General features: G+C 47.7%; 1 protein-coding gene across 2 annotated transcripts; it reads left to right on the plus strand.

The window, feature by feature from the left end:
• The first annotated feature begins 3,554 nt into the window (after nt 1-3,554).
• Nucleotides 3,555-22,335, plus strand: KLHL25 (kelch like family member 25). 2 transcript variants are annotated; one of them, XM_030456684.1, is made up of 3 exons: nt 3,555-3,774; nt 14,318-16,147; nt 20,837-22,335. In XM_030456684.1, exon 2 carries the CDS (start codon nt 14,335-14,337, stop codon nt 16,102-16,104), a length of 1,770 nt encoding a protein of 589 aa, XP_030312544.1. In that variant the 5' UTR covers nt 3,555-3,774; nt 14,318-14,334; the 3' UTR covers nt 16,105-16,147; nt 20,837-22,335. The 2 variants fall into 2 exon arrangements, with proteins under 2 accessions (XP_030312544.1, XP_030312545.1); XM_030456685.1 differs by lacking the exon at nt 20,837-22,335 and adding an exon at nt 17,222-20,825.
• The last annotated feature ends 1,697 nt before the right edge of the window (nt 22,336-24,032 follow it).

Consider the following 24,032-nt stretch of genomic DNA (forward strand, 5'->3'; position numbering starts at 1 on the left):
TATTTAATTGTGAAGTTTCCTGCTGCCAAAAAGTAAGGTCATTTAAATTTGGCATCAGGAGGAAAAGGCCGAGAGGGAGGGAAATTGCATTTTTATTGTTACTGCGGGGAATGCTAAATTGGTTTAGTCTGATCGGCAGCTCTGCAACTTCTGTTCAGGACAAGCCAAAGGGTAAAAACTCTGATCAAGACTCCCATTCCCACTTCCATCCTCTCGTTGACATCAGGGCTGCCTCTGCCAGGAGTTTTCAGTGGTGTTTTCCTACCTTTTCTACCACCACTTCCCTGGGTTAGCGAGGTCCCCAGACACAGGCACTCAGCATTGTGATCTTCTCCAAAGACTTGTGGCACTCCCAGCAGAGTAAAGTGTTCACAAGCAACGTTGTCTATGCTCATATTTTTGGGGAACTGCTGAATTTGTGTGGCCTTGACCAGTCTGCTGTGGCTGCCGACAAGGAAACCAACTGGAGAACTGATTTTTGGGCATCTGTCAACTAGCATCTGGCTTGAGACCCACTAAACTCATTTCCCACACACCACTTAACAGCCATTAGCTGGCTGTACCATGACCTGTGCTGGACTGCAAAAAGTGACCAAAAGGGCAAAAATCTAAATTTTATTCTTTAATCCCTTGAACAATTGAGTTTTGTGTGATGGGAATGCTCAATGAAAAATAGCAAAAGATGAAAAGAAGTTACCATGGTTTGTTGGCCAGATTTTATCGTTTCTGCTGCTTCTGTGAACATCACCTACTTGGTCAACCACCTCAGGAGCAACATCTATGGTATAAATGAATAAAAAACAGATAGTGAATTCTGGCCAGGGCAAATCTGTTGATTTCTACCTTTGCAAAAAACAAGGATTTAGTGGGAACCAGAAAATTAGGGGAAATTTCTATAACAAGTCAAATAAAACATTTAACTTTGCAAATGTTGAAATATTCCATCTGTAACAAATGTTATACTAAATAAGCATGGCCAAAGGCTAAAAGCTATTTACTGAAAACTTGAAAACTCTGAGTTTTTAACATCTTTTTGTTTTTGTTTTTTTTAATTCTAAAATATTTAACCCTGACTCCCTGTGATGAGTCATGATAAAGAGTGTGATCTCAGTTTTCCAACTTACTTTCAAAATGCCAGCAAGCTGCAGAATCCTGTCCCCTCCAGCTGCTGAGCATCAACTATGCATTAGGTACATCAAACCAAAGGCCAATGCAAGGCATGATTTGGTTAATAATGCAAGAGAATTTTCTTTGTACACTAAAATCACAACCACAGCACTAGTCCCTCAAATACCCTCAGGGATGCTTGAAGCCAATATCGTATGTAAGGAGCTGGCATTAACATTCATCATAAATTAAGCTTCTTTTCCCTACACACGGAATCCTCTTTAACGAGAGATTTAAAAACATTTTCAAATGTCTGCCAGGCTTTTTCCCCTTTGCTATCAAGCATTCCCATTGTGCTCCCCCTGCCCTCTCACATGTCTGGCTCAGCTCCTCCTTCACAGCGAGGAGGTAGTTGCCAGTCTTCGTGTCTGGTGTGCCCAGCACTGCCAGATCTGCCCTTCTGTTGCTCCCTCTGAACAAAAGATAGTATCCTAATCCCATCCCCTTGAGCATCTTAACACCAGATGTGTGCAATGCTACAGCACAGGATGTTTCCTGCAGTGTTTGCTGGGACTGCCCTCTGTTTAGCTTTGAGAGAGATGGAAGAGCAAAAGGGTTGTGCAGCTAGAATGCTGGTGGGTGGGAAATTGGCTTTAGACATTGTGTCTTTAGAAGCATCTTTTCAGGTGCAGGGAGCTCTTCCGAGCTTTGCAGGTCTCTATGACCAGCAGCTGCCAGAAATTCTCCCTGCTGGGTTCCAGCTTGTTGGGACAGGATTTTTGCATTTGTAGTAGCACCCTGAAAGTGTTTTGGAATTAGGAAACATGACCTTACCTTGCTCCACAGCTCTTCAATACTCCAGAGCAGCTGGGTGGAACTCAGCAGTAAAAGAGAAAATCAATTTTGTCTTTCATGTTGTTGTTGTTGTTTAACAGATGTGTTCAGGATGCCACCACACCCGCTGCTTGCACAGATCCCTGTTGTCTTCCTGAGCACCTCATTAAAGTCATTAACAGGCCCCAGGAAATTTTCAGCCTCTTCAAGAGTAGCTGTGCTTGCAGCTGGCAAGGCAGCAGCACTAAAAGTTAAATTGCAATGGCCTGGAACAACAGATCGAAAAAAAAAAAAAGGTGGAATTTGATACAGTTCAACATCTTCACTGTACTTTTTTATTTGCCATACACAGACTCTGCCAGCTGTAGCTGATATTCTGTTTCAACCTGGAAAGAGAAGAAGGGACTGTATTTTTCTATTTATTGGGATTTTTGTTCAACATATCCCCATAGCAGCCACCTTCCACTTCCTCCTGGGTCCACACCACATAACATTTGCCATGCAGGCAGCACTTCACAGGAGTCACAGCTGCAAAGCACAGGAATGTGGTGGCAGTTTCTCCAGGAGGAAACTTGAAGAGATTTCCACTAGGTTGGAAGAAATTTTACAGCCCATCCATGGATTTACAGAAGGCTCAGCACACTTTGGACTTGGAGATTTCCATCCAGCTGTTATCTGGGAAGAGACTTCTTGGAACTGTTAGTTCTGCAGTTGAAACTTTTTCCTGAACACTCATGATGGAGCACAGAGAGTAGGGCCCTGGAGAAATGGGGCTGTGGGAGAAAATAAGGAGCACATCTTTCCTGTCTCTTCTGTGTATCCAATATTTATCCATGAAGAAAAGCTTCCTTTTTTTTCTTTTTTCTCTGGTGCCCCAGGGGGGGATCAGCCACTCGCAGTGACATTAAGCTGCGGGCCGGTTCCTCAGTCACTTGCTGAGCCTCTCGTGGGAGCTGAGGCTGGGGAGGACGGATGTTCAGTGACCTTCACATTCCCCACAGGAATTTTGCTGAGGCCAGAGATTTCACAACCACCCATCTGCCTGAATTTTACCAGAGTTTCGACTGGTTTTTACTGCCCTACTGCAGGTTAGGGTGGAAGGTGGGTAACACGCGAGGGCAACGCACCCTGAGGTACCAACCCTGCTGGACTGGGAGAGAGAGCGTCCGATCCCTGTCTCGGGAGCAGCAGGGGCAGCCGGACAGGACGAGCTCTGACTCAGGGGGCAAAGGCCAGGGTGAGAGGGGGAAGGAATGCCACGGATGGCTCCACAAAAGGGCAGTCTCAGCGGCTCTTAGAGCAGAGACCACCCGCGGGAAACACAAAACCAGGCGGGGCTGAGGTTGCAAGGAAACCCCGAGGACCCTGGTAAGAAGCGCTGAGGCGCTAAGGGGAGCAGGGCGCGGAGACTTTAAGCCCCGGGGCAGCGCACTAGCCCCGCCCCCAAGCCGCCTTCCTCTCCTCCTATTGGTCGCTGCTCTCCGCTTGTGCCCGCCCCCTCCCATGCTCCGCTCTTCAGAGGGGCGAGGCGGAGCGTTGCGTCACAGACTCGGCCCTCTCTGATTGGCTGCGGCGGCTGCCGCCGGCCCCGCCCCCCGATCCCCAGGCCAGGCGGGTCCCTGCCGCCGGTGACACTGCGGCCCCGGCAGCGCTGGCAGGGGCAGGCAGCGATCAGCGCCCGGGCAGGGGCTCTCCGCGCCCTCCATCCCCTTTCTCCCTCTCTCCCTCCCCTCCTGCCGCCATCCCCTCCCTTCCTCCCGCCGGGCACCCTTCAGGATCTGGCGGCTTCGGGACTCCCGGAGGTTTCGGCTTGGCCGAGTGCTGAGAGAGACGGTGAGTTATTTTACCTAAGTTGAAGTCGCCTGTCCCCAGGTCCCCTCTGGGTTGGATCTGGCGGGGATTCGGAACCAGGGGAGGGCAGATGGTCCCCCCAGAGTGCCGCCCCGGTGAACGGCTCTCGGGCTTTCCTGCGATTGTGGAGCGTCCTGTGTCGTGGGGAGGTTTCACAGGCGTGGAAAGCTGGCAGTGAAGTGTTCAGGGGGTTTAGGTAGAGGGTTTTCCTTTTCTAAAGAAAAAAAAAGAAAGAGAAAAAAAGCTGCTATTCATCTCTGAAAGTGAAGTGGCATTGCTTCCCTCCCCTCCCCCCCGTACATATATCTCAGAACTGTGATTTAAAGGGATGCAACTTCCATGGCCTTCCTGATGCAATCATCTGGAAAAGTGTGCAGAGTTCTGTGAGTGACTGAGCTGAGCTGACAGGAGAGAAAAAATCACTCTTCATCTCCCTGCTGTCCTTATAAGCCTTTTGTATTTAGAAAAGTTACAAGCAGGTTGGAAGTTGACTTTTTTTTTTTTCCCTTTGTTTTTTTTCATCCACCCACTTGCAGCAAGAGGGTTTGGGGCTGGTGGATGCTTAGACTAGCAAATCTGTGCCTGGAAAATCTTCTGTCCTCGGCCTTTCGTAAGCAGACACCTAAGTGTGTCATTCTATTTATATGGAGAGGCCCGGCTTCAGAACTGGTTTCTGCTTTCCTGGAAGGGAACTAACTCTGTGTTTCTCTTGTGATTTGCTGGAGTGACCTCTCTGCTCAGGCTGCAATGGGTTGTAGCTTTTGTAGTGTTCCTCCAAATGTACTTCTTTCTCTGCAGGACAGATCCAGAGCTCCAGGAAAAACAATCAACTCTAAAACATTAATACTTTAAATAACTTCCCTTTACTTATTTACCTGTGTCTTGTGACACTTGTTTTTTATTGAACTTACCTTAGGACCAACATGAGATGCTTGCAGCATACCCTGAATGCTACTGGTGGGGGGCAGCTGCTGCTGTTAACCCATCAGTGTTTCTTATTAATTTCTGCTCTGGCAATAGTCTCCTTCCAGAGTAGGTGTAAGTCAGACCTGAGTTCTCATGTACTTTCTGTTCACTGCCTGTCTCTCAAGAGATCTGACTCCTTAGTGAGCTGGGACCCTTTCTGGGGCCTCATTACTTTCCTTGCCCTGTTTTCTGCTTTAGATCAAACCTTATCCAGAATCACATTTTGTCTCATTTGTGTCTTTTAACCTTAAGCATCTTCTCTAGTTTAGCTCTCCAATAAGGCTGTATGTACTCAGTCAAGTAGTGTGGGAGGAGGTATAGATGGGAGTTTGCAGCAGGATGGCATGGGTTAGGCACAAGATTTCAATACTAAAACCAGAATGAAATCTGCTGCTGATGCATATTAGTAGTGCCTTCCTTACTGGGGATACAGGAGACTGGAAGCATTTTCAGTACAGGGGAACTTAAACATCCTATCTTTTTTTTTTGTTAATTTTGGGGACTGGTATCTGAAGCCTTTTTGCCTCTGCATGCATGCAAAGCATGGTACCCTTCCATGCTGTGTTTGGAGCAGGTTCAAGTAACTCAGGCGGTGAGGATGGTGTCTTGGATGTGATTTTGGAGAGGAGGTAAGACCAGCTGAAAATTCTACAGGAGGAGGCTGTGATGAAATCTGTGCAGGCTGACAGCTCGGGAACAGATGACAAAAAGCTGTGTGACACATACTCAAAACTTGTAAAAATGATTGTGTGTCTGATAGATAATATGGTCCTTCCAGTGCTGGAGAGAGTGCTGGGCACGGTCCTGGGTGGGGACAAAGAGTTTGTGCATACCTATGTGGTACGTATGTACATGTGAATTGTGATACTGGTTTTGTCCCTGCAGTAGTAACCAACCTCTCCCCAAAGCCTGGAGGAGTTCAGGTCCTTCTTAATAGCCAGAGGAGGCTTTAGGTAATGTTTATGAGGTAGGTGAGTGAAACAGGAAGGGCAGGATGAGGCCATCTGTGGAGGTGGAAGAGGATGGGCAGCGCATTGCGAGATGGGGAGGGAAGTGGCAGTGTTACAAAAGAGAGGGTGGTGAGCAGTGCCTTGGCCTTGGAAGTGAGTAGGTGGAGCAGGACAGGCAGAGAGGACTCAGGGTGTCCGTGGCAGGGACTGATGCTTATGGAAGGACTGTGGAAGGGACAGGTTTCAAGAAGCTATGTCAGCGCTTGAAGTGAGGAGTAGATTTACTCCTGTCTTTTATAGACAGTAATTGAATTGCAGTGAATGTAACTGGCCTTGCTTAAAACACTGGCTGTGGGAAGGCCAGCTAGGAAGCATTTAGCTGTAACAAGCCACCCGAGCCCCCTGTCCTGACCTTTAACCACCATCACATGGGTCTGTCTTGGCTTATCAGCTATATATCCCCACAGTGGCTGTTTAATATCACTCCAGCCAGTACAGGCTGCTCTGCCTTCCCCTCATTGCTTGAGCCTGGGAACATTGCTCTTCCTGTAACCACTGCTTGCTGACCATTACACTTTACAAAGATTAATATTTTTATATGATATCCTGTCCAGTTGTGGAGAGGGAAATTTACTCTTGTTGCACAGTGGCAATCACTCTGATTTGCTCACAGTTCACACACAGATGCCCAGGATAGCCTGAGCTGCTGCAACACTTCTATGCTTTCCAGAACTTGGAAGCTGAGTGTGTGGTTTGATGCTGTTTTAATACTGAAATGACAAGATCAGAGAAGGTGTCACATGTATTCCTTCAGTCCAGAGCCAGAGGGCAATGAGCAGTGCCCTGTCTTGCAGACCCTTTCAATATCTGTCAGTGCTTTAAAATCCATCTGGGAACAACTGTCCTGCATGCTTGTAAACATTAGGGTCTAATTAGTTCATGAAGCATGAGGGCCTCCCATGTCCAGGGCTCTGAACTCTGTCCAGAATTGCAAATGAGCTCCTGCAAATCGAACCTGGCAGTTGCATCAAGGTCGCCTGCCTGGAAGCAGAGCAGGGAAAACAAAACAAAACAAAACCCCAGGTTAACTGACAAGGCACAAAATTGCAGTCCTGCCCCAAGAGCAGGCAGCCAGACCTGTTTGGTAGGAGCTTCTGTAGCAGAGCTTCTGGTTAGCCTGACCATTGGAGCAGTCAGCTCTGCCAACCTCAGTGCTGAGAGCTGGGCACAGTGTGCAGAAAGAGAGTGGGAGGATCAGGATACACTTTCTGGAGTCAGCAACTGCAGTGGTTGTTTTGGCATTAATTTGATGTATACCACAACTCGTCTTCTAACTCACCCTGGGAAGTGGCATGTGGTTCTGCTCTTCTCTGAAGTACCAGAGGCCTTTTGCCTTTGCATCACATTAGCAAGTTGGATTGCTTGAAAAGAACTTTATGCTTCCCAGATAGGGCTGGGGTAGATACTGCAATCAAGCAGATTGTTCCCATTCTGGAGCCTTTTTGAGAAGACTTTGGGAGACAGGACTGCAGACTTGCTTGCCTCCTCTGCAGCCCTGCATTGGTTTTGCAAAGCAACTGTGATTGATCCGACAGAATGGGATTTATTCAGTGGTGGAGCTTGAGGGCAGGAGGGGGGCACGTAACCCCACAGCAGCCTCTGAAATGAACCATTGGCTCTGAAAAGATCCACTGGGGTTAAGGCGTAGCACTGAAAAGCTATTGTCTGCAGCCTGAACTGCAGCTAAAAGCTTTATTTATCCCGATTTGGATAGTGGCTGTAGGAGGGTGTGGTATTCCCAGGAACTGCACAGCCAATGCGCTTGGTGGTGAGTATGAACTTTATTTGATTGCCTCACAGGTAGCTTGAGAAGCTTTATGGGACATGTCTCGTTTGCAGACTAGCAAGTCCAATACCTGATTTGCAAATAAAACTGCATGTGTTGTGTGCAAAGTGGATTTCCCATGAGTAATTTTATTTTGCTTGGAACATGGTCATCTTTGGCTCAGCTTAGTTTGTGTCTTAAAGATTTGAGGCACTACTGCCCCTTTTACCAGTGCTTTTGCAAGATTGAACAAGAACCTCACTAATTGGTTAGCTTGGCAATGGTGCTTTTGTTTTCTGTGATAAGTGGCATTCAGTAGATTCTTGGTGGCTTTAGGCTCAGAACAGAGCACAGATTTAAAAGGAGGAATGGTAGGTGCTGGTGAGAATGGGATATGAAGCCGTGATGGACAGACCAAATTTCTGAGTACAGCTTTGCTTTAGTAAGCATGTTCAGATACGTGCCCGGACCTTCTCCAGACAATCTGATCTCCTGGAGCCTACAGAATTGGGCTTGGAAAACCTCCCAGTTTCTGTCTGAGCCAACAGAAGGAGCCTTTCACATGGTCTGTTTTCTGTCTAGGATATACAAGCAAGACTAGAAAGTGAGAAAATGAGAATAAATGATAAGGATGCCTTCCATTCTCAAAGGCTGGGGCAGGATCAGAAATTCTGTATTGGGGTATGGAGTCAACTGTCTTCCCTTTGCCTGTTTGCAAATGTGATGAAACAACAAGATTTTGTCAGGAAGGGCAAATCCAGCTCTGTTACAGAGATACCCTCTGATTCACAGCAGTTACATTGCCTGAATTCCACCATGCAAAATCACAGTTGCATCTTTGCTGCGTTAGTCATCGTGAAGAAAACAAGAACAAATTTGGCTGACAGGGGCAAACCACTAAATTCACCGGAGCTGCTGGAGATGAAAGCAGTTTGTTAAGAGAGCAAAGTCTGTATCTAGGCACGCAGGAGTGTGGAGAGAGCACAGAGCATGCCTGGGAGATGATGCAGTGAAGGTTCTTTGCTGCTCACCTGGCAGCAGTCCAGGCTCTGTGCTCAACAAGTGCAGTGCTGCACTAAAATACTGTTTTAATTACTCTCATGTCAAGCACTCTTTACAAAAGGGAATTACTAGCATTGAGCATTTCAAGCAGCTTCAAGCTGTATACCTGATAGTTTGCTGTGTTATGCAAGGACGTGAAAATCATCTGAAAACACCTTTACGTTTGTTCCTTCTCATTCCTTGTTTACTGCCTCCCTCTCCCACCATCTTTTCCTGTTTTATGTTGGGGGTTTTCTTTCCGCTTTTGAAGCTGGAGCAGTGTCCATGAGTATCTGAACAGATCCCCTTTCTCAAACCTTTTGACACTGAGAAATTGCATCTCAACCACAGCTGTGTTTGTGTTCTGCATTTGACAGTGTTACCACACTGCTCTTTCTCCTAAGCACCTTTGCAAGGAGCTCTTCCCATGAAGACAACACAGTAAGGGACTTTAGGTTTCTAGTTTGCTATTAGTACAGTAAAAAGGGGGAAATTAGTTCTATATCAGTTATATTGTCCTGGTATATTGTTGCTGGCTCTAAGCACCAGGTCGTGTAATCCATGAAGGGCTTTGGAAAGGTAAGGATGTCTGGGACGAGGGAGCAGGTGTGTTACTGATGGATAGAGAATTTATCCTGCTGCTTTTAAGGAGAAATGGAAGTTTGGCTGAATTTAAGATGGCATTTCACCCCGAAGGGTTGATATTGTGCAACTGGAAGGAAGAAAAAAAAAGTAAAAAAGGACTCTTAAGGGACTCTTACGCCTCCCTCCCTGCTAGAGCAACCATCACTGGCCAGTGAGGGTGGGTCTGCTCTGGTTTAGGAGTGGCTATAGGTTGTAGTACAGTCCATTAGTGGAGGTCCTGTAGGGCTGACTGCTTGGCAATGAGTGACTGCTGCAGTGTGAGCCGCTTCTTTCAGGTCTCCTGAGCTGAGCCAGCAAAGAAACTTATTTATTTACTTATTTACAGCCTTAAATAGTTCATGGTTGAGTGAGACAAAAAGAAATGCGTTCTGCTTGCTGCGTCTCTCAAAGTCTGATTGACAAACAGAAAGTGCCAGCTTTGGTTCATGGGATTTGGGCTCTTTACTAGTATTTAACCAACCTTCACGGTCTTGGAAAAACACTTAAAAATCCTGCAGTTTTGCCCCTCTAAGCAGAAATTGTTCTTGATTCCCTGAAGTCCCACTGGGGAACATCTTACTCACTCTTAAATATTGTCCTCCTGAAAGGAAGCAGTATCTCAGCTAGTGATTCCCTGGAGATGGTGAATGAAGTTGGAGATTTGCAGACAGCTTGCTGGTTTATGATGGAGGGGGAAACCCCAAGCCTAATTCCTTCTGAGCTGTCCTCTCTTAAGCATTTCTTCTGTGACTGGGGACCAGAGCCTGATACAGCTTCAAAGCATCTGATTTCCTAATCCTGTTTGGATTTTTCAGGAGGTGAAGGAGTGTTTCCTGAGGGTCTCCTAAATAACCCATACAAGGAGGGCTCCCACATAGTGACCCACCAACCTGGGAGAGATGGCCTTCTGCTCGGGCATGGTTTGAAGGAAGCATGAGGCTCTTGGACAGAAGAACTGTGGACATTGCTGGGGTGGGGAGTTAGGCCATCTTGGTTGTTTTGTTTTTTCCCCCTTGTTCTTTTTGCCAGCTTTATTCTGTCCAGGGAGACTGCTGAGTTGTTTTCTTCATGAGCTGGGATTCCAGGGGTCTTTCCTCCCTGAGCCAACTCCTACCCTCCTCCAGGGTTGCTGTCTGCCCTGTGTGGGTGAGTGAAAGGATTTCCAAAGCTCCATTATCTTGCTCTGCTAGAAAAATCCTGTAGTTTCTATATCTGCTGTCCAAAGGCTGCAGACAGCCAGGGGAATATCATAGCTAGGAGACAGCATTGGATAGCTGTCAAAAAGCTGATGCCCCTCTGCCCTCATCCATATGGAAGGATTATTGTCTACTGCTGCATGCAGTATCCTTCTAAAAGGATATACAGTAGATACTAATTTTTTTTCAATAACTGCTTTTGGAAGGGGGAAAAAATTAATGCATCCTGGAGAAATCCACGACTTTTTTTGTTCAGGTCATGCCTTCTGCTGTACTTGTTGACATGTCTGTTCTGGTGATAGCTTCCTGTGTGATGGAAGATGCAGCTGGGAGCTCCGATAACGCCCTCAGCTCTTGCAGAGCAGGTGGGAGCTTTGCAGGAGCCCCTGATAGGTTTCTTTGTGGACAATATTCCTCCTTCTGAGTGGTTCTGGTTTTTCTCTTAAGCTTAGTAGCTGGGTAAAGGAAGCGAGGAATAAGGATAAGGGCCAGTTTCTGCTCTGTGTGTGCCTGCTGCTGAGAAGTGCCTGTAAGAGCTCACGTCATGGCTCCAGCCTGCTCATTGCTGCAGTTAAATTTTGCTTAACTTGAAGAATAGATTTTTGCACATCATGAAAATTATAAAAGATCCTCTTAGTTACAGGCTTCTGAGGTCTTTAAGGCTGCCAGATTTTGGAAGAAACCCATCAGATGAAATAGCTGCTGCTGAAGTTTCTGTTAATCTGATCTGGGTGGGATGATGCCAAGTTCTCTGCTGGACTGGGAGATGTGGTGGGGTGTGTTTGTGAGGGGAAGAATTAGTACCTGCCACTTTGCTGCTTGTGCCCAGCCACACTAGGATTCAAGAAGCTCTCAAAACAGGCTGTTTGGAAGTAGCTGAAAACCACAAGCAAGCCTTGTTGGTGAGATGGCTACACAGCAGTGTTCAGAGGCTGCTTTAGTTTCAATTTAATGGCTGGCTGGCTCACTGAGCAGTGACATCCAGTGTCATAACCCATCCCCAAGAGAGGCCAAGTAAAGGGGCTGTGGCCTCTTTCAGGTTTTCAGCTGTACTGGGGATTGGTTGGTGCCTGTAGTGGGACAAGGTGATAGGAAAAGCCGTGTGAATGGGGACTGGACTTGAATTTGCCAGTTTATTCCCTGGATATGCTGGTCAGTATTATCAAATACTATTTGCTTACGCAATGCCCTGAACAAGATGTTTGATGTTAGGAGTCTGAGATTTTGTGTATATATATATATATATATATATGCCTGCATGTGTTTGTATATAAATACAGAGTGACTGCTGCAGCTTTTATTTAGACGTTTTTAATTTCTAACTGACCTTTGCCTTCCATTCTGAGTAATGTTTTTTCTAATCTGAGTGTAAGAAAAAAATATTGCTGCCTTCCTGCAATCTTTTTGTTTGTTTCCATAGCAGTCCTATATAAATTGATTAATTTCTTGTGTATAAGCAAACAAAAGGTTAATATTGAATAGCTGACCTGAGCTGCAAGCAAAGAAAGCAGTAGTGATGAGAGTGTGGCTTCTGAGGTTGTGGGAATAGCAACCTAAATCAATAGCTTTTAGCAGACTCATAAATATTTCATTTGTATTCTTTGCCTTGGCCTCATAGAGCTCTCACGTGGGAATCCATATAACTTCTTAAATTAGCATTGTCCCTGTGCTGGGTGTGAATGTGAGAAATCATTTCCCTCAGATGCACTGCAGAGTGCTGATCCATAAAAGCATTTTCCTTCCCATTTTGGAGCTTCAGATCCTTGCAGCCTCTGATCATGAGAGAAATGAGCTTGGCAGCCTCATTTCTTGGGTTGGAGGGATCTTGGCAAGTAGCATGCATGTCCAATCCCAATACCCAGGGCAATGATGCTGCAAGCCTTGGAGGCCATGCAGGAGCTGTGGCTACTTGGGCTAGCTATTGTTTCTTCATGGTGAAGCTCCAAAGGACCTTTTCCCTGGACTGCATTGCATCTCTGAAGAATAAATGAGACCTTGGGAACACCAACCTCAATAATTCACAACAGGAATTGTGGCAGGAAGGACATGCCCACAACTGTCAAATTTGGATTATTTTGGAGGTGCTGTAGGGGTGCATGAGCAGTGTCTAAGTCAGGCAGCTTACCTGGCCATCCACTTCTGCTTGAGATCATCCACCAATGGAGTGTAGGAGGGTTGTGTGGCTCAAGCTCTCCACCAGGTTAGGGCTGCAATCTGCTGGCAGCCTGGGAATGCTGCGTCACTCTCTTGGCTTTTCATTGTTTCCCCCAGGACCCCAAATTCTGAGCTGGGGTGGAAGGGATGAGCTCAGCCGTGCTGGGGAGGACAGGGCCAATCTGTAGACCTTGTGCTTACAGGAGGAAAAACCTGTGGGCTGCAAAGAGCAAGGTAAAAAAGCAACCAGACTAAAAGAACCCAACCAAAACCCCTTTCCTACTATATCTGTCTGGCTAATTACTGATGTCTAAACAATTAAGTGGCTGGAGCAGGATGCAGTGGGATTTCAGCTCTGGCGTCTCCAGCCTGTGAAGCAAAACTGTGGTGCTTTAAGGAAGATGGGGTAGAAGAGGGATAGAAAATAGTTTTGAGTGAGAGAGAAGATGTTGCTGAGCCAGATGGTATTTCTCAAGCAACCTTTTTTTTCTGTACAGTAGGTCTACTCTCCCCACTTTGTGGCTGTTCCTCACAGTTGCCTTATGTCAGGATGGAAGCTGAGCTGGAGGCAGCAGACCCTGATGCTCTGTGCATCCAGACTGGGTCCTCCCAGTCCTAAGAGCTGGAAAGCTCCTGGGCCAGTTTAGACATCTCTGTTTTCTGTGACTTGCCCCATCTTTAGCCCATTTAATGGGCTGCCAGCCTACAACCTCCACCTGTAGCAGGGGAGAGTCTCTTTTACTGAAAAATCTATGTCATCTAGTGGAGTACCTGTGCTGGCTTTGCTGTGTCTGCCCTCGCAGGGGCTCACAGAGGAGGCACAGCAGGATGGTCCCCCCTGTCTTTTTTTTTTTTTTTGGCTAATTTTTCAAACCTGAGGGCAGTCATGCTCATAACTTCAGTACTGACTTCCTGCTTTATAGGAGGACTGCATGTATGTCTGTCTACTTTAATTACATGAGGGACCAAACAGAGCTGGGTGAAGTATTTTGGAGTAAATGACTTGGATTTTATCATCTAAGTAGTGTTAATTTGATTGGCCCAAAGGGTTTTTCTTCTACAGGCAAGGCCAGGTATCAGGTAGCACTTAAATGAAATAGTAGCTAGTAAAAGCCTTGTGTTTGTTTCTGCCTGACTATTAGAAAGCATAATCTAGATGTCTCTTGTCTTATTCTGTGATGTGAATCTGTCCTGCAAAGTGCTTGTCATGTGAAGTGTTTGGTGGGTTTATGAACAATAAAACTAAAGAGTTTGGTAAAACTTGATCAAAACTTTTGGCTTGTGCCGGTAGCTAAATATACCATAAATTAACCCTGTAGCAATTACCTTTCCTAAGTCTGCAGTTATCTTCATCAAAATCTGTAGCCAAACTTGATTTCTGCAAAGTCAAGAAATGCTCTTGTGCCCTTTGTCCTGGATACACTGCTCTCTTAACGCTGGTTTTAAAGAAAAAATAACTTCTGTGGTTTGCAAATACCCTCTAGGGGCTGTTGAAACAATTTACCATCAAGTTAGGGTTTTGATTGCTTCACTTTGTTGCTCCATTGCTGAAACCAAAGTGCACAATTTCCCCCTTCCCCCCGCTCTGCGGGAGGGTGTGAGGGTGCCAGAGCCATGGGATCTGCAAGCCAGGAGCACTGGGGTGTCACCTGGTGCTTCATGGCTGAGGTCCCCAGACAGTGCACCAGGAATGGATTTTTCTCCATGCCTGACTGTAGTAAGAATAAGAGTCTTATGATATTTCTGGTTTTTTTTTTAATTCTCTGCAGGCAAGAGCTCTGGCATCATGTCAGTCAGTGTCCACGAGAACCGTAAATCGCGGACAAGCACCGGCTCCATGAACATCCTGCTTTTCCACAAAGCTTCCCACCCAGACTGCGTCTTGTCCCATCTGAACACCCTACGGAAGCACTGCATGTTCACTGATGTCACCCTCTGGGCAGGAAACCGATCGTTCCCGTGTCACCGGGCAGTGCTGGCTGCCTCCAGCAGATACTTTGAAGCCATGTTTAGCAACGGCCTCCGAGAGAGCTTGGATGATGAGGTGAACTTCCATGACAGCCTCCACCCGGAGGTGCTGGAGCTACTGCTGGACTTTGCTTATTCTTCTCGGATCATCATCAATGAGGAGAATGCTGAGTCTCTCCTGGAGGCTGGAGACATGCTGCAGTTCCATGATGTCCGAGATGCGGCAGCTGAGTTCCTGGAGAAGAACCTGTACCCTTCCAACTGCCTGGGCATGATGCTGCTGTCAGATGCTCATCAGTGCCGGCGGCTCTATGAGCTCTCCTGGAGGATGTGCCTGGTCAACTTTGAGACTGTTCACAAGAGTGAGGATTTCAACAACCTTTCCAAGGACACTCTGCTGGATCTCATCTCTAGCGATGAGCTGGAAATTGAGGATGAAGAAAAGGTCTTCAGGGCTGTCATCCAGTGGGTGAAATACGATCTGGATGAGCGAAAGGCTTATCTCCCAGAACTTCTGAGGAACGTTCGTCTGGCCTTGCTGCCTTCTGAATGCCTCAAGGAAGCCTTGGCTTGTGAGGACTTGATTATGGTGGATGAAAGGAATAAGCTTGTCTTGGATGAAGCAATTCAGTGCAAGAAGAAGATCCTTCAGAATGATGGGGTGGTCACCAGTCCCTGTGCCAGGCCTCGCAAAGCTGGGCATACTTTGCTGATCTTGGGAGGTCAGACTTTCATGTGTGATAAGATCTACCAAGTAGATCACAAAGCAAAGGAAATTATCCCCAAAGCAGACCTACCGAGTCCACGGAAGGAGTTTAGTGCCTGTGCCATCGGCTGCAAAGTATATATCACTGGAGGCAGGGGCTCAGAAAATGGGGTCTCAAAAGATGTATGGGTGTATGACACTGTTCATGAGGAATGGTCAAAAGCTGCCCCGATGTTAATTGCTCGGTTTGGGCACGGCTCAGCCGAACTGGAAAACTGCCTGTATGTGGTTGGTGGACACACTGCAGTAGCTGGAGTCTTCCCTGCGTCTCCTTCTGTTTCCTTGAAGCAAGTAGAGAAGTACGACCCCATATCCAACAAATGGACAATGGTGGCTCCCTTGAGAGATGGAGTGAGCAACGCTGCGGTGGTGAGTGCCAGGCTCAAGCTTTTTGTCTTTGGTGGGACCAGTATTCACCGAGACATGGTGTCCAAAGTCCAGTGCTATGATCCAGCTGAGAACAGGTGGATGATCAAAGCGGAATGCCCACAGCCTTGGCGCTACACGGCAGCTGCTGTCCTGGGCAGTCAGATTTTCATCATGGGGGGAGACACGGAGTTCACAGCAGCATCCGCTTACCGCTTCGACTGTGAAACGGACCAGTGGACCCGCATCGGGGACATGACAGCCAAGCGCATGTCCTGCCATGCTTTGGCCTCGGGGAATAAACTCTATGTGGTGGGGGGTTACTTTGGGACTCAGAGGTGCAAAACGCTGGACTGCTATGACCCTACCTCAGACACATGGAACTGTATCACAACGGTGCCTTATTCACTCATTCCCACTGCTTTTGTCAGCACCTGGAAGCATTTGCCATCATGACAAGGGGCATGGCCGGGGGGCTTGTATCCAGGAGGTCGATAAGGTAAGGGTCTCCTCTTAAACTGAAACCTGGTGTTTCACCTCAATTGCATCTCCACACACCAAGCCAACACCACAGGTTTCAGGTTGCTCATGTTTTATGAGAAGGGTGCATTTAAAGGTGGGATGCAAGGCCAGAAAACATTAAGCAGCTCTTCCGTGTTGTACATCTTGCAGCTCCCAGGTCTCTCATTTCCAGATGGTCCCTGCAGTATCTGAAGAGAAATCTCTATGGGTGGTTGCAAGCAGTTTGACATTTTTGCTGAGTATCTGGGTGATTTATTTGGAGCTGATGAATATGTAGGCAAATGACCCTTGGGATGCTACTGGATCTTGCATCGCTTTTTGTGCTCCATATTTACATTTCAGTGGGTAGCAGAAGCAGAAGCATAGAAGCCACAGTGCATTTGATGGTCCTGGTGTTTATTTAGCATCCAGACTTTGCTCGTTAAATCAGAACTTCTGAGACTTCTGTGTGAGACCTGAGTGGGAGGGAAGGGGTTTTGTAACCAGAAGAATGTGTTTATCAGTGTTTTGGGGTGTTTGAAAATAAGATAGTTGGAAACTCATGATGTCCTTGTCTCATTCTGGTTCTCCAGTGTTGGCTTGCTCCGACGAGGTGTTATTGCAATTCTACTGGGACAGGGCTGTTGGTTTCTCCCCAGTGGGGTGCTTTGTTGCCATTCTGGCCACCAGCTTTGCTCCACAGAGCTTTGCATGTCTTCACCAATCTGTGCTGAGATGCAGCCGGGCAGGCAAAGGCCAAAAACTCTTCTCAGCTTGCTCTGTAAATGCAAACAGGAAACTCTTTGATAGCATCATCTTCCCAGGATGTCCATAACACCTCTGCTAGCTCAGTCTGCAGGTTTCACAGTGCTGACAACACATACAACCTGACTTTGGTGGTTGGAGTCTACCTCCCAGCTAGCAGAAGGAGCTGGGAAACCCTCCTGTATGGGGGCGGGATTGACAAGCTTCATTTACAGGTTTATTTGGAAGGTGGGGACCGTGGGGAGGGAAATTTTTCCACAGTTTTCTTATGTGGAAGAGTCATCAAAATCCACTTCACTTAATACAGGGAAGAAAGAATGCTGCCCGAACCCTCTAACACCCTCTCACTTCCCTGCTTCCTACTTGGTGTGGTTGCTGTGCCTGGGAATCTCCCAGCGGGTGAAATTACTGACATCTCCCAGTGATCATCTCTTTTGATGCCATCTGGGAACTGAGGAGGAGCTTCTGGCACCTCTGCCAGGCATTTGCCCAACATGACCACCTCCTTCTTTCAGGTGGGAAAAAAAAAGCCTCCAGAGCATTATGTGGGCCTTTGATTTGAGAAACACCTGGTTTTGACAATGGCTGGACCACAGTGAGGGCAGGGAAAGAGTGGAAAGGGTTAAAATGAGATCCCTGAGAGCTTTCCCAGCACTGGAAGATAATAGCCTTTCCAAATTCTCCTCAGGCGTTGCCTAGCATCTGTCACAGTGGCTCAGTAATCTAATTAACTATTAAATATTGCAGCAAAGAGTGTGAGGACTCCATCATTTTCAGCTCAGGTCAGTGGGGCCTCCCTTTAAGAGCCATCCTAGAGCTGAAAATTAATTTTCTCTGGTGGCAGATGCATCTGAATATTAAAATTCGACACCAGCTACACTTCTGGGAAGAGAAATAAGGAATATTTTGAGGTGGGAATTGATTCTTCATCCACCAAATAAAAAGCAGGCTCTCGAGAGACATTATTTTGTTCTCCCGCCTTTTCTCCTGTACATTATTTGGGTTGTTCAGATCTAATAAACAGCCTTGTGGGGGTTATATAGGTTTTTTCCCCTCTGTAATCTGGAGCCTGGTTCAAGCATAAAAAAATTAGGAATTGCAACATGCCAACCTGCAAATAAAACTGGTGAAAAGTCACTGTGTGAGGGTTTTATGTGCTTTTTTGGCTTTGCCTCTACTCTTCAGTTAAAAGAAGTATTTAAAATACACAAGTTCTTGCCAGACAGCATCTCTCATCACTTCATTTTTCTAGATTTTTTTTTTTTTTTTTTTAAAAAAAACAACCCTAAGTTACTATTAGGCCTCAGCCACTGTGACAGCTCCTTAAATCAAACACCAAGACTGGTGAGTAAATGCCAGACCCAAATGCATGTCCCACATGCTTGACCTGGCTCTCCTGGCTACATTTTGGCTGTGCCAAAACTGGGCTCAGAAACTGGGTTATCTGGCTATAGGGTCCTGTGACTACTCCCTTCTCCTATGGCAGCTCTGGCTGAGGGATCTTCTGGCTTGCAGCTCCCACTGTGTGAGGTCACTTCTGCAGCACCCATTTTTGGTAGTTGTGGGATCCTTCTTTAAGAAGGGGCATGCAGAAGGCAGGTTGGCCAGCATATGGCCAGGTGCTGGTGTGCTTTGGGAATTCGAGTCCTATGGGAACCCCCCTCGGCTGGAAAAGGCTCAGGAGGGACCATCCAAGGTGCCCGTAGAGCAGAGCAATCCCAAGTGGGTGGGGAAAGGCCTAGGTCATCACACAGTTGGAAACAGTACTTTGTACTCATGAAAAAGCAACCTTCTCACCTATAAACTAGTGAGGTTTCATTCATACCAGCCCCGAAACCCAAATAATATATCCTTGATAAACACTGATCATGAAACACCAAACCAGCTTTTAATTTGGAGCATAAAACTAATCAGCTGGAAACATTTCCTTGAGGGTATGGCCTTCACCCTTCCCAGCTGGTGCTGGGGCACCTTTCGGCAGAGGTCCCAGGGCCCCTGCCAAGGATGCCATGTGACATTAATTTAGGGCTTACTGCCAGCAGTTAATTCCAGGGATCAAGTGTGATTAGCAGTATGAAACGTGAAAGCCTGGTTTCCTCCCACCCGTGGTGGTGGAGCCACGAGGAGATGAGTTGTTACAAAAGGGAAATAAAATACTGAGCACTCAGCTAATAAAGACTCTGTGTTTATAAATACCAGCAAAACCCAGCCAGGAGCTCAAGGGACAATGCTGGGTGGTCTGCTGCTCTCCTGTGCAGTGACAGCTGATGGGGACAACTCACCTCCCAGGAAGTGACTTCAGGCAGTTCCAGGAACAGGTTCTCCAAGCTGTGTGTCTCCAAATTAAAAGTGGCTTCTCCAAACCATCTGCCCTGTGTCATGCTCTCATTTTCATGGGGCAGAGTCAAAGATGATCTTGGGCCAGAGAGAAGTTTTCAGCTGGGGGTTGGGATTGTCATGGGGGAAGTGGGAGCCACTCACACATTGCACATTCCAGCTGGGGAAGATGAGATAGAGGGGGAAGTTGCTGCATCCCTCTGATGGCTCCTGAGCCACAAACACTCCCCTGGGATTAAGTCAGAGCTCTCACCTCAAAACAAACAGGGACATAGCAGCTAGAAGCCAGGCAGTCCTCTCCTGCAGGACCCTCCCTGTGGTGTCAGGAAGCAGAGATTGGTGGCCAGTAACTTACTCCTGGGGCACATCTGAAAGCTCAGAGCCCACTTTGCAGCTCCCACCAGAGCCCTTCAGTGAGTTTGACTGTGGTGCCCACTGATGTGTGAGCACTCAGCAGCTGAGGCTGCAGGTTTTGAGGCAGCTTGGGCACCTAAAAGTTGAACTTTGGCCCCAAAGCTCCTGCAAGGGTTTAGGCGCCATGCCAGGCCCAGAACTGGATTCTGATACCATTGCTGTGCTAAACGTCAGATCTGTTCAGTGACTTTTTTCTGATTATTTAATTACAGCTTAGATAACAAGCCTTTTGTAAGGGCAGTTTTACAGCTGCCAGGTTTGGCTTCCCTTGCACGTGGAGCAGTGCTTGTTCAGCTTTTACCTCACAAGAAGCTTCAGGGTTTTCTTGCCATGCATCACTCCTGACAACCTAAAAAATCATCAGGATAATCTCCCAGCACCTAAAGATTGCAGCTTACCTGCGTGCTGCCGGCTTGGTTGCTTGCAACCTGTACAACCTCCCTGGTGTTGCTGGAACAAAGTCACAGCCAGTTTCTCTCAGTGGCTCCTAGGGAAACCCATTTGCATGTGCATAATAGCATGGCTGGATAAACAGGGACTGCAGTTTTTTTGCCGCTGCTGCTCTTTCCAAGCTGCTGGTTGTCTCTGAAGCCAGTTTATCAGGCAGCGTTGGAAGGGAGTGGCTGGCCTGGGGAGGAAAGTCGATGAAAATCAGGCTTTTCCTAACCCTGGGCAGATGGAAACATGTGGAGTCTGAGTTCGGCCTCAGACTGGATTAATCAGCCCCTTGGAAACATCAGTCATGAGGATGGTTTTGGAGGAACTGGTGGAAAAAAGAGAAGAAGGGTCTTTTTGTTTTGTCTGTTCCAATACTTGGGCCCTCCTCCCTGCCCTAAAAAAAAAAGAAAAAAAACAACACTCGACTTCCCTTTTCATTCCCATGTCACGTCTACGGAAGTATCCTGGCTGGCTCTGCTCAGCTCACTGATTTTCTGAGCCATCCCCAGCTGAACGCCCACTCCCTCCCCTCTGCTACAGAAGCAGCGCACACCCCAAACTCCAAATAAACCACCCCCACCCCTCTCTGGGATTCGGGATGGAGGGGGGGGGGAGAGTTACCCCAATAGCTGCCAGTGTGCAATCCCTTTTCTTCTGTATCTCACCAGCTGTGCCCTGCAGGGGCTGAGCCAAGCATCACGCCTGTTAATGAGTTTTCTCTTTCCCTCCCCAGGTGCCAGACTCACTTCCATGTCCCCGGTCTTGCTGCTAGAGTCAATACAGCAGCTGAGTCCACTCCTGTCCTCCAGCACAGGACTCCGAGGAGCGTTTCACATCCCTTCCCAGCACCAGGAGCAGGAGGCACAGCCAGCCCTGCCACCAGCCCTGCGCCACGGTGGCACGAAGGGCCACCCAGCCCCACCACTGGCTGCTGCACCAGGGACGGCGAGGAGCTGGGATGGGGCTGGGTGTGGGGGTGTGGGGACAGCTCATGGGTGCTGGTGGCCCCACAGGACTGGGGAGACAGAGTGTGCACCAGGCTGCATCCCTTGGCAAGCACGGCCTGGGTTGCCATTAGGTGCTTTTTTTAAATGCAGTTGGGGGGGTTAAGAGAGATTATTTTTTTTAAAGGCAGTGCACATGCCTTTGGCTGCAGTTTGGGGGATTTGGAAGTGTTTTTTTAAATGGAAAAAGGGTCTGGGCTAGCCTATCAGAGAGCACCTGGCTCTCCCCATCCTCTGGCCACTCCGAGGAGGTGATAGCTGCCGAAACATTAAAGCATGGGAGCACAGGGTGCTGTGGCAAAACAGGGCAGGTGCCTTTTGTTTTGTACTTGGGGCCCTTTCCCCCCCCCCCACCCTTTCCTCACCGCAGCCGCTTGCGATTGATTCAGAGGCAGCTCCTGGTGTGCAGCTGCTGGGAAGAGCACAGCAGCTCTGTGAGCGTGCCAAGGCTCCGGCACTGCTGCCGAGATATTCACCAGATAAATCCCACTGCCTGCTCAGAGCCGGTCTTCTGAGTTTCCCCACCGCGTTCGCCGAGCCGCGCGTGGGTGAGGGTGTAATTAGCCAAATGAGCAGAAGCAGAGGTGCAGCAGGGCAAAGCTCACTCCTCTAGCGGGGCCTCCGATAGCAAACTGGGGGAGCATTGCAGGGCTGGCAAGGAGAGATCCCCTCCTTCCCACTCTGCCCTCCATCCTGGCTTCACCTTGGAGAGGTGCGAGCATTTTTGGCTGTATGTTGCCCACAGAGAGTTGGGCTGTAGCTGCCCGAGTTATCCATGCACCCCGGCTGCTGACTGTCTTTGGGTTTATCCATCAGCTCCAGCTGCTCCTCACTCGCACTGCAGAGGAGGGCACATGGACCTTTCCCAGGGTTGGCCAACGCCAAAGGCTGCCCCTGCACCACCCCAGCATCCTCCTTCTCTCTGCAGCAGATCTGGTCCTGTCGATGCTCCAGGTTTGCCTTTTGCCCTTGGATTAGGTTAAGCTGTAGCCTGGCCAGCTGAATGATGCAATGCGATGTAAAAGCCTTGACATGGCTTCAAACAACAAAGGTCTTCTTGGAGCAGTGAGCACCCGTTGCTGTCGGGAAAAGAACACACTTTGTGCCCAGCCGGTCTGTGATGCTCTGAATGACGTTTATTTACATTTTCTAGGGTTGTGTTGTTTTGTTTTTTTTTTTTCCCCTCCAGCTGCCTACAAACTTTAATAAAAATGATGATCTGGGAAACCATTTGTGTGTTTTTCACAGGAGTCTTCATTCTTAAGCAAGTTGGATTTAGGTCTAATAACAGGGCTGAGGAATAATAACAGGGTTGGCACTTGGTGGGGTGGTTCACAAATAACCTCCTAAGCAACCAGCCCAGCTGTAATTATTATTGCTTCAGCACTTGGGAAACTGAGGCACAATGTCAAGTGTCTTGTCCAAGGTTAGTGGTACATCAGGAATAAAGTTCAGGGCTTCTTATGTCCTGAGGACACCACGTGGTTTGTTCTCCACTGCTACTCTCACTCAACTTGACCATGCCATGATGAGAATTTGCAAGTCTGTAACTTTAATAATCTACTAAATAGGCCAAGAGGACCCAACCCAGGCACAGCCATAGTCCTGTGGGGAAAACCAGTAATTCCTAAGGAAGAAACCTTTTGGCTGCTGCAGCTCTCAAGAAAGGGGCCCATTGACAGGTGAGATGGGCTTTCCAGCTGGGGCTCCTGTTCATGCTTCTCCATGTGCATCTTCTCATCCCAATGAGCAGGCATCTGATCCAGCCCTACTCTGGGAAGGCTCTGGGCTGTCTCCCACTATAAGACCAGCAACTCCAGTTTTGATGGGGAGTGGGAGTGTGAGGGCATCACTCAATGCAGCTAACAGGCACCAGGCAAAACCTTGCAAATTCCCGTGTCTCCTTACTGGCAGGGGCCAGTGGGTTTGAAAAGTAAAATTTCTACAGGTGTTATGTGTGGTCTCAAAGGGATTAGGAGCCTGAATTTCAGAGCTGTAAAGGGAAGTGGGAATGTATCTCCTTGCCCATGGAAGCTGGGTGGGCAGCAGCATTAGCTGATGTGAGCTGTGCAGATACAAATACAAAGCTCCATAGAAAAACCTCATTAAAGACTCTTTTGGGAAACCAATTCAGGGCAGAAATTACTGTTTGATGAGCAGGACAGGGAAAAAGGGAGTATGTGAATGAAATCCCTTTCAGTTTTGTTGATTCAGGTTTTATATGGGACACTGGGACTTTACATACCAGCTGGGGAGGCTTTGCTATGAGCCATGCAAAGACCTGCTCTTTTGTATTTATTCTGGAGCTTGCCTGAGAGACAATTCAAAAGCAATCACCATCTGCTGTCACAGCAGCAACCTGTTGCTATGGAATTAAATGTGATGCAAAATACAAAGGTTTCTTGGTTAGCAGCAACAAAGTAAAAGGGGAGTGGGAGATGGAAATGGATGTAACACTCATAAGAAAGCTACAGCCAGAGCTGGGCTGGGTTTTAACTGGAGGTAAAGGGGAAGAAATGTAAACATGATTTGTTTTGCTTTTTTTTTTTTTCTTTTTTTTTCTTTTTTTTTTTTTCCGCCACCTCAGCAGGTCAACCTCAGCTTTGTCTGAGAGCAAGCACTTGGGAAAGAGTCTCGTCTGGTAGCATGAGAGAGGTTCTCAGGCTCCTGGGATGCTGTAGCCAGCATCTCTGTAGGGTGTCAGAGCTCAGACCTTCCCTGTGATCTGAGCACAGCATGGAGATCCCACAGATGTTCAGTCTTACAACGGAGAGCTTAGATAGGACTTAACTCCTTTCAGTCCATCCATCCTATGGAGCTTGTCCATGGGCTCTCTTCACCTCAGTTCCCCAGCTCTGTAGTGGGGTACTCTCCACCCTTCAAAAAGCATTTGGGATGAGAGGGCAAGGACATGCTTGGAAGATA

Source organism: Calypte anna, chromosome 10, assembly GCF_003957555.1.
Source record: "Calypte anna isolate BGI_N300 chromosome 10, bCalAnn1_v1.p, whole genome shotgun sequence".
NCBI lineage: Eukaryota > Metazoa > Chordata > Aves > Apodiformes > Trochilidae > Calypte > Calypte anna.

What these genes read in the sequence shown, in the direction of transcription:
- KLHL25 (XM_030456684.1), top strand. Translation starts at nt 14,335, where the DNA reads ATGTCAGTCAGTGTCCACGAGAACCGTAAATCGCGGACAAGCACCGGC.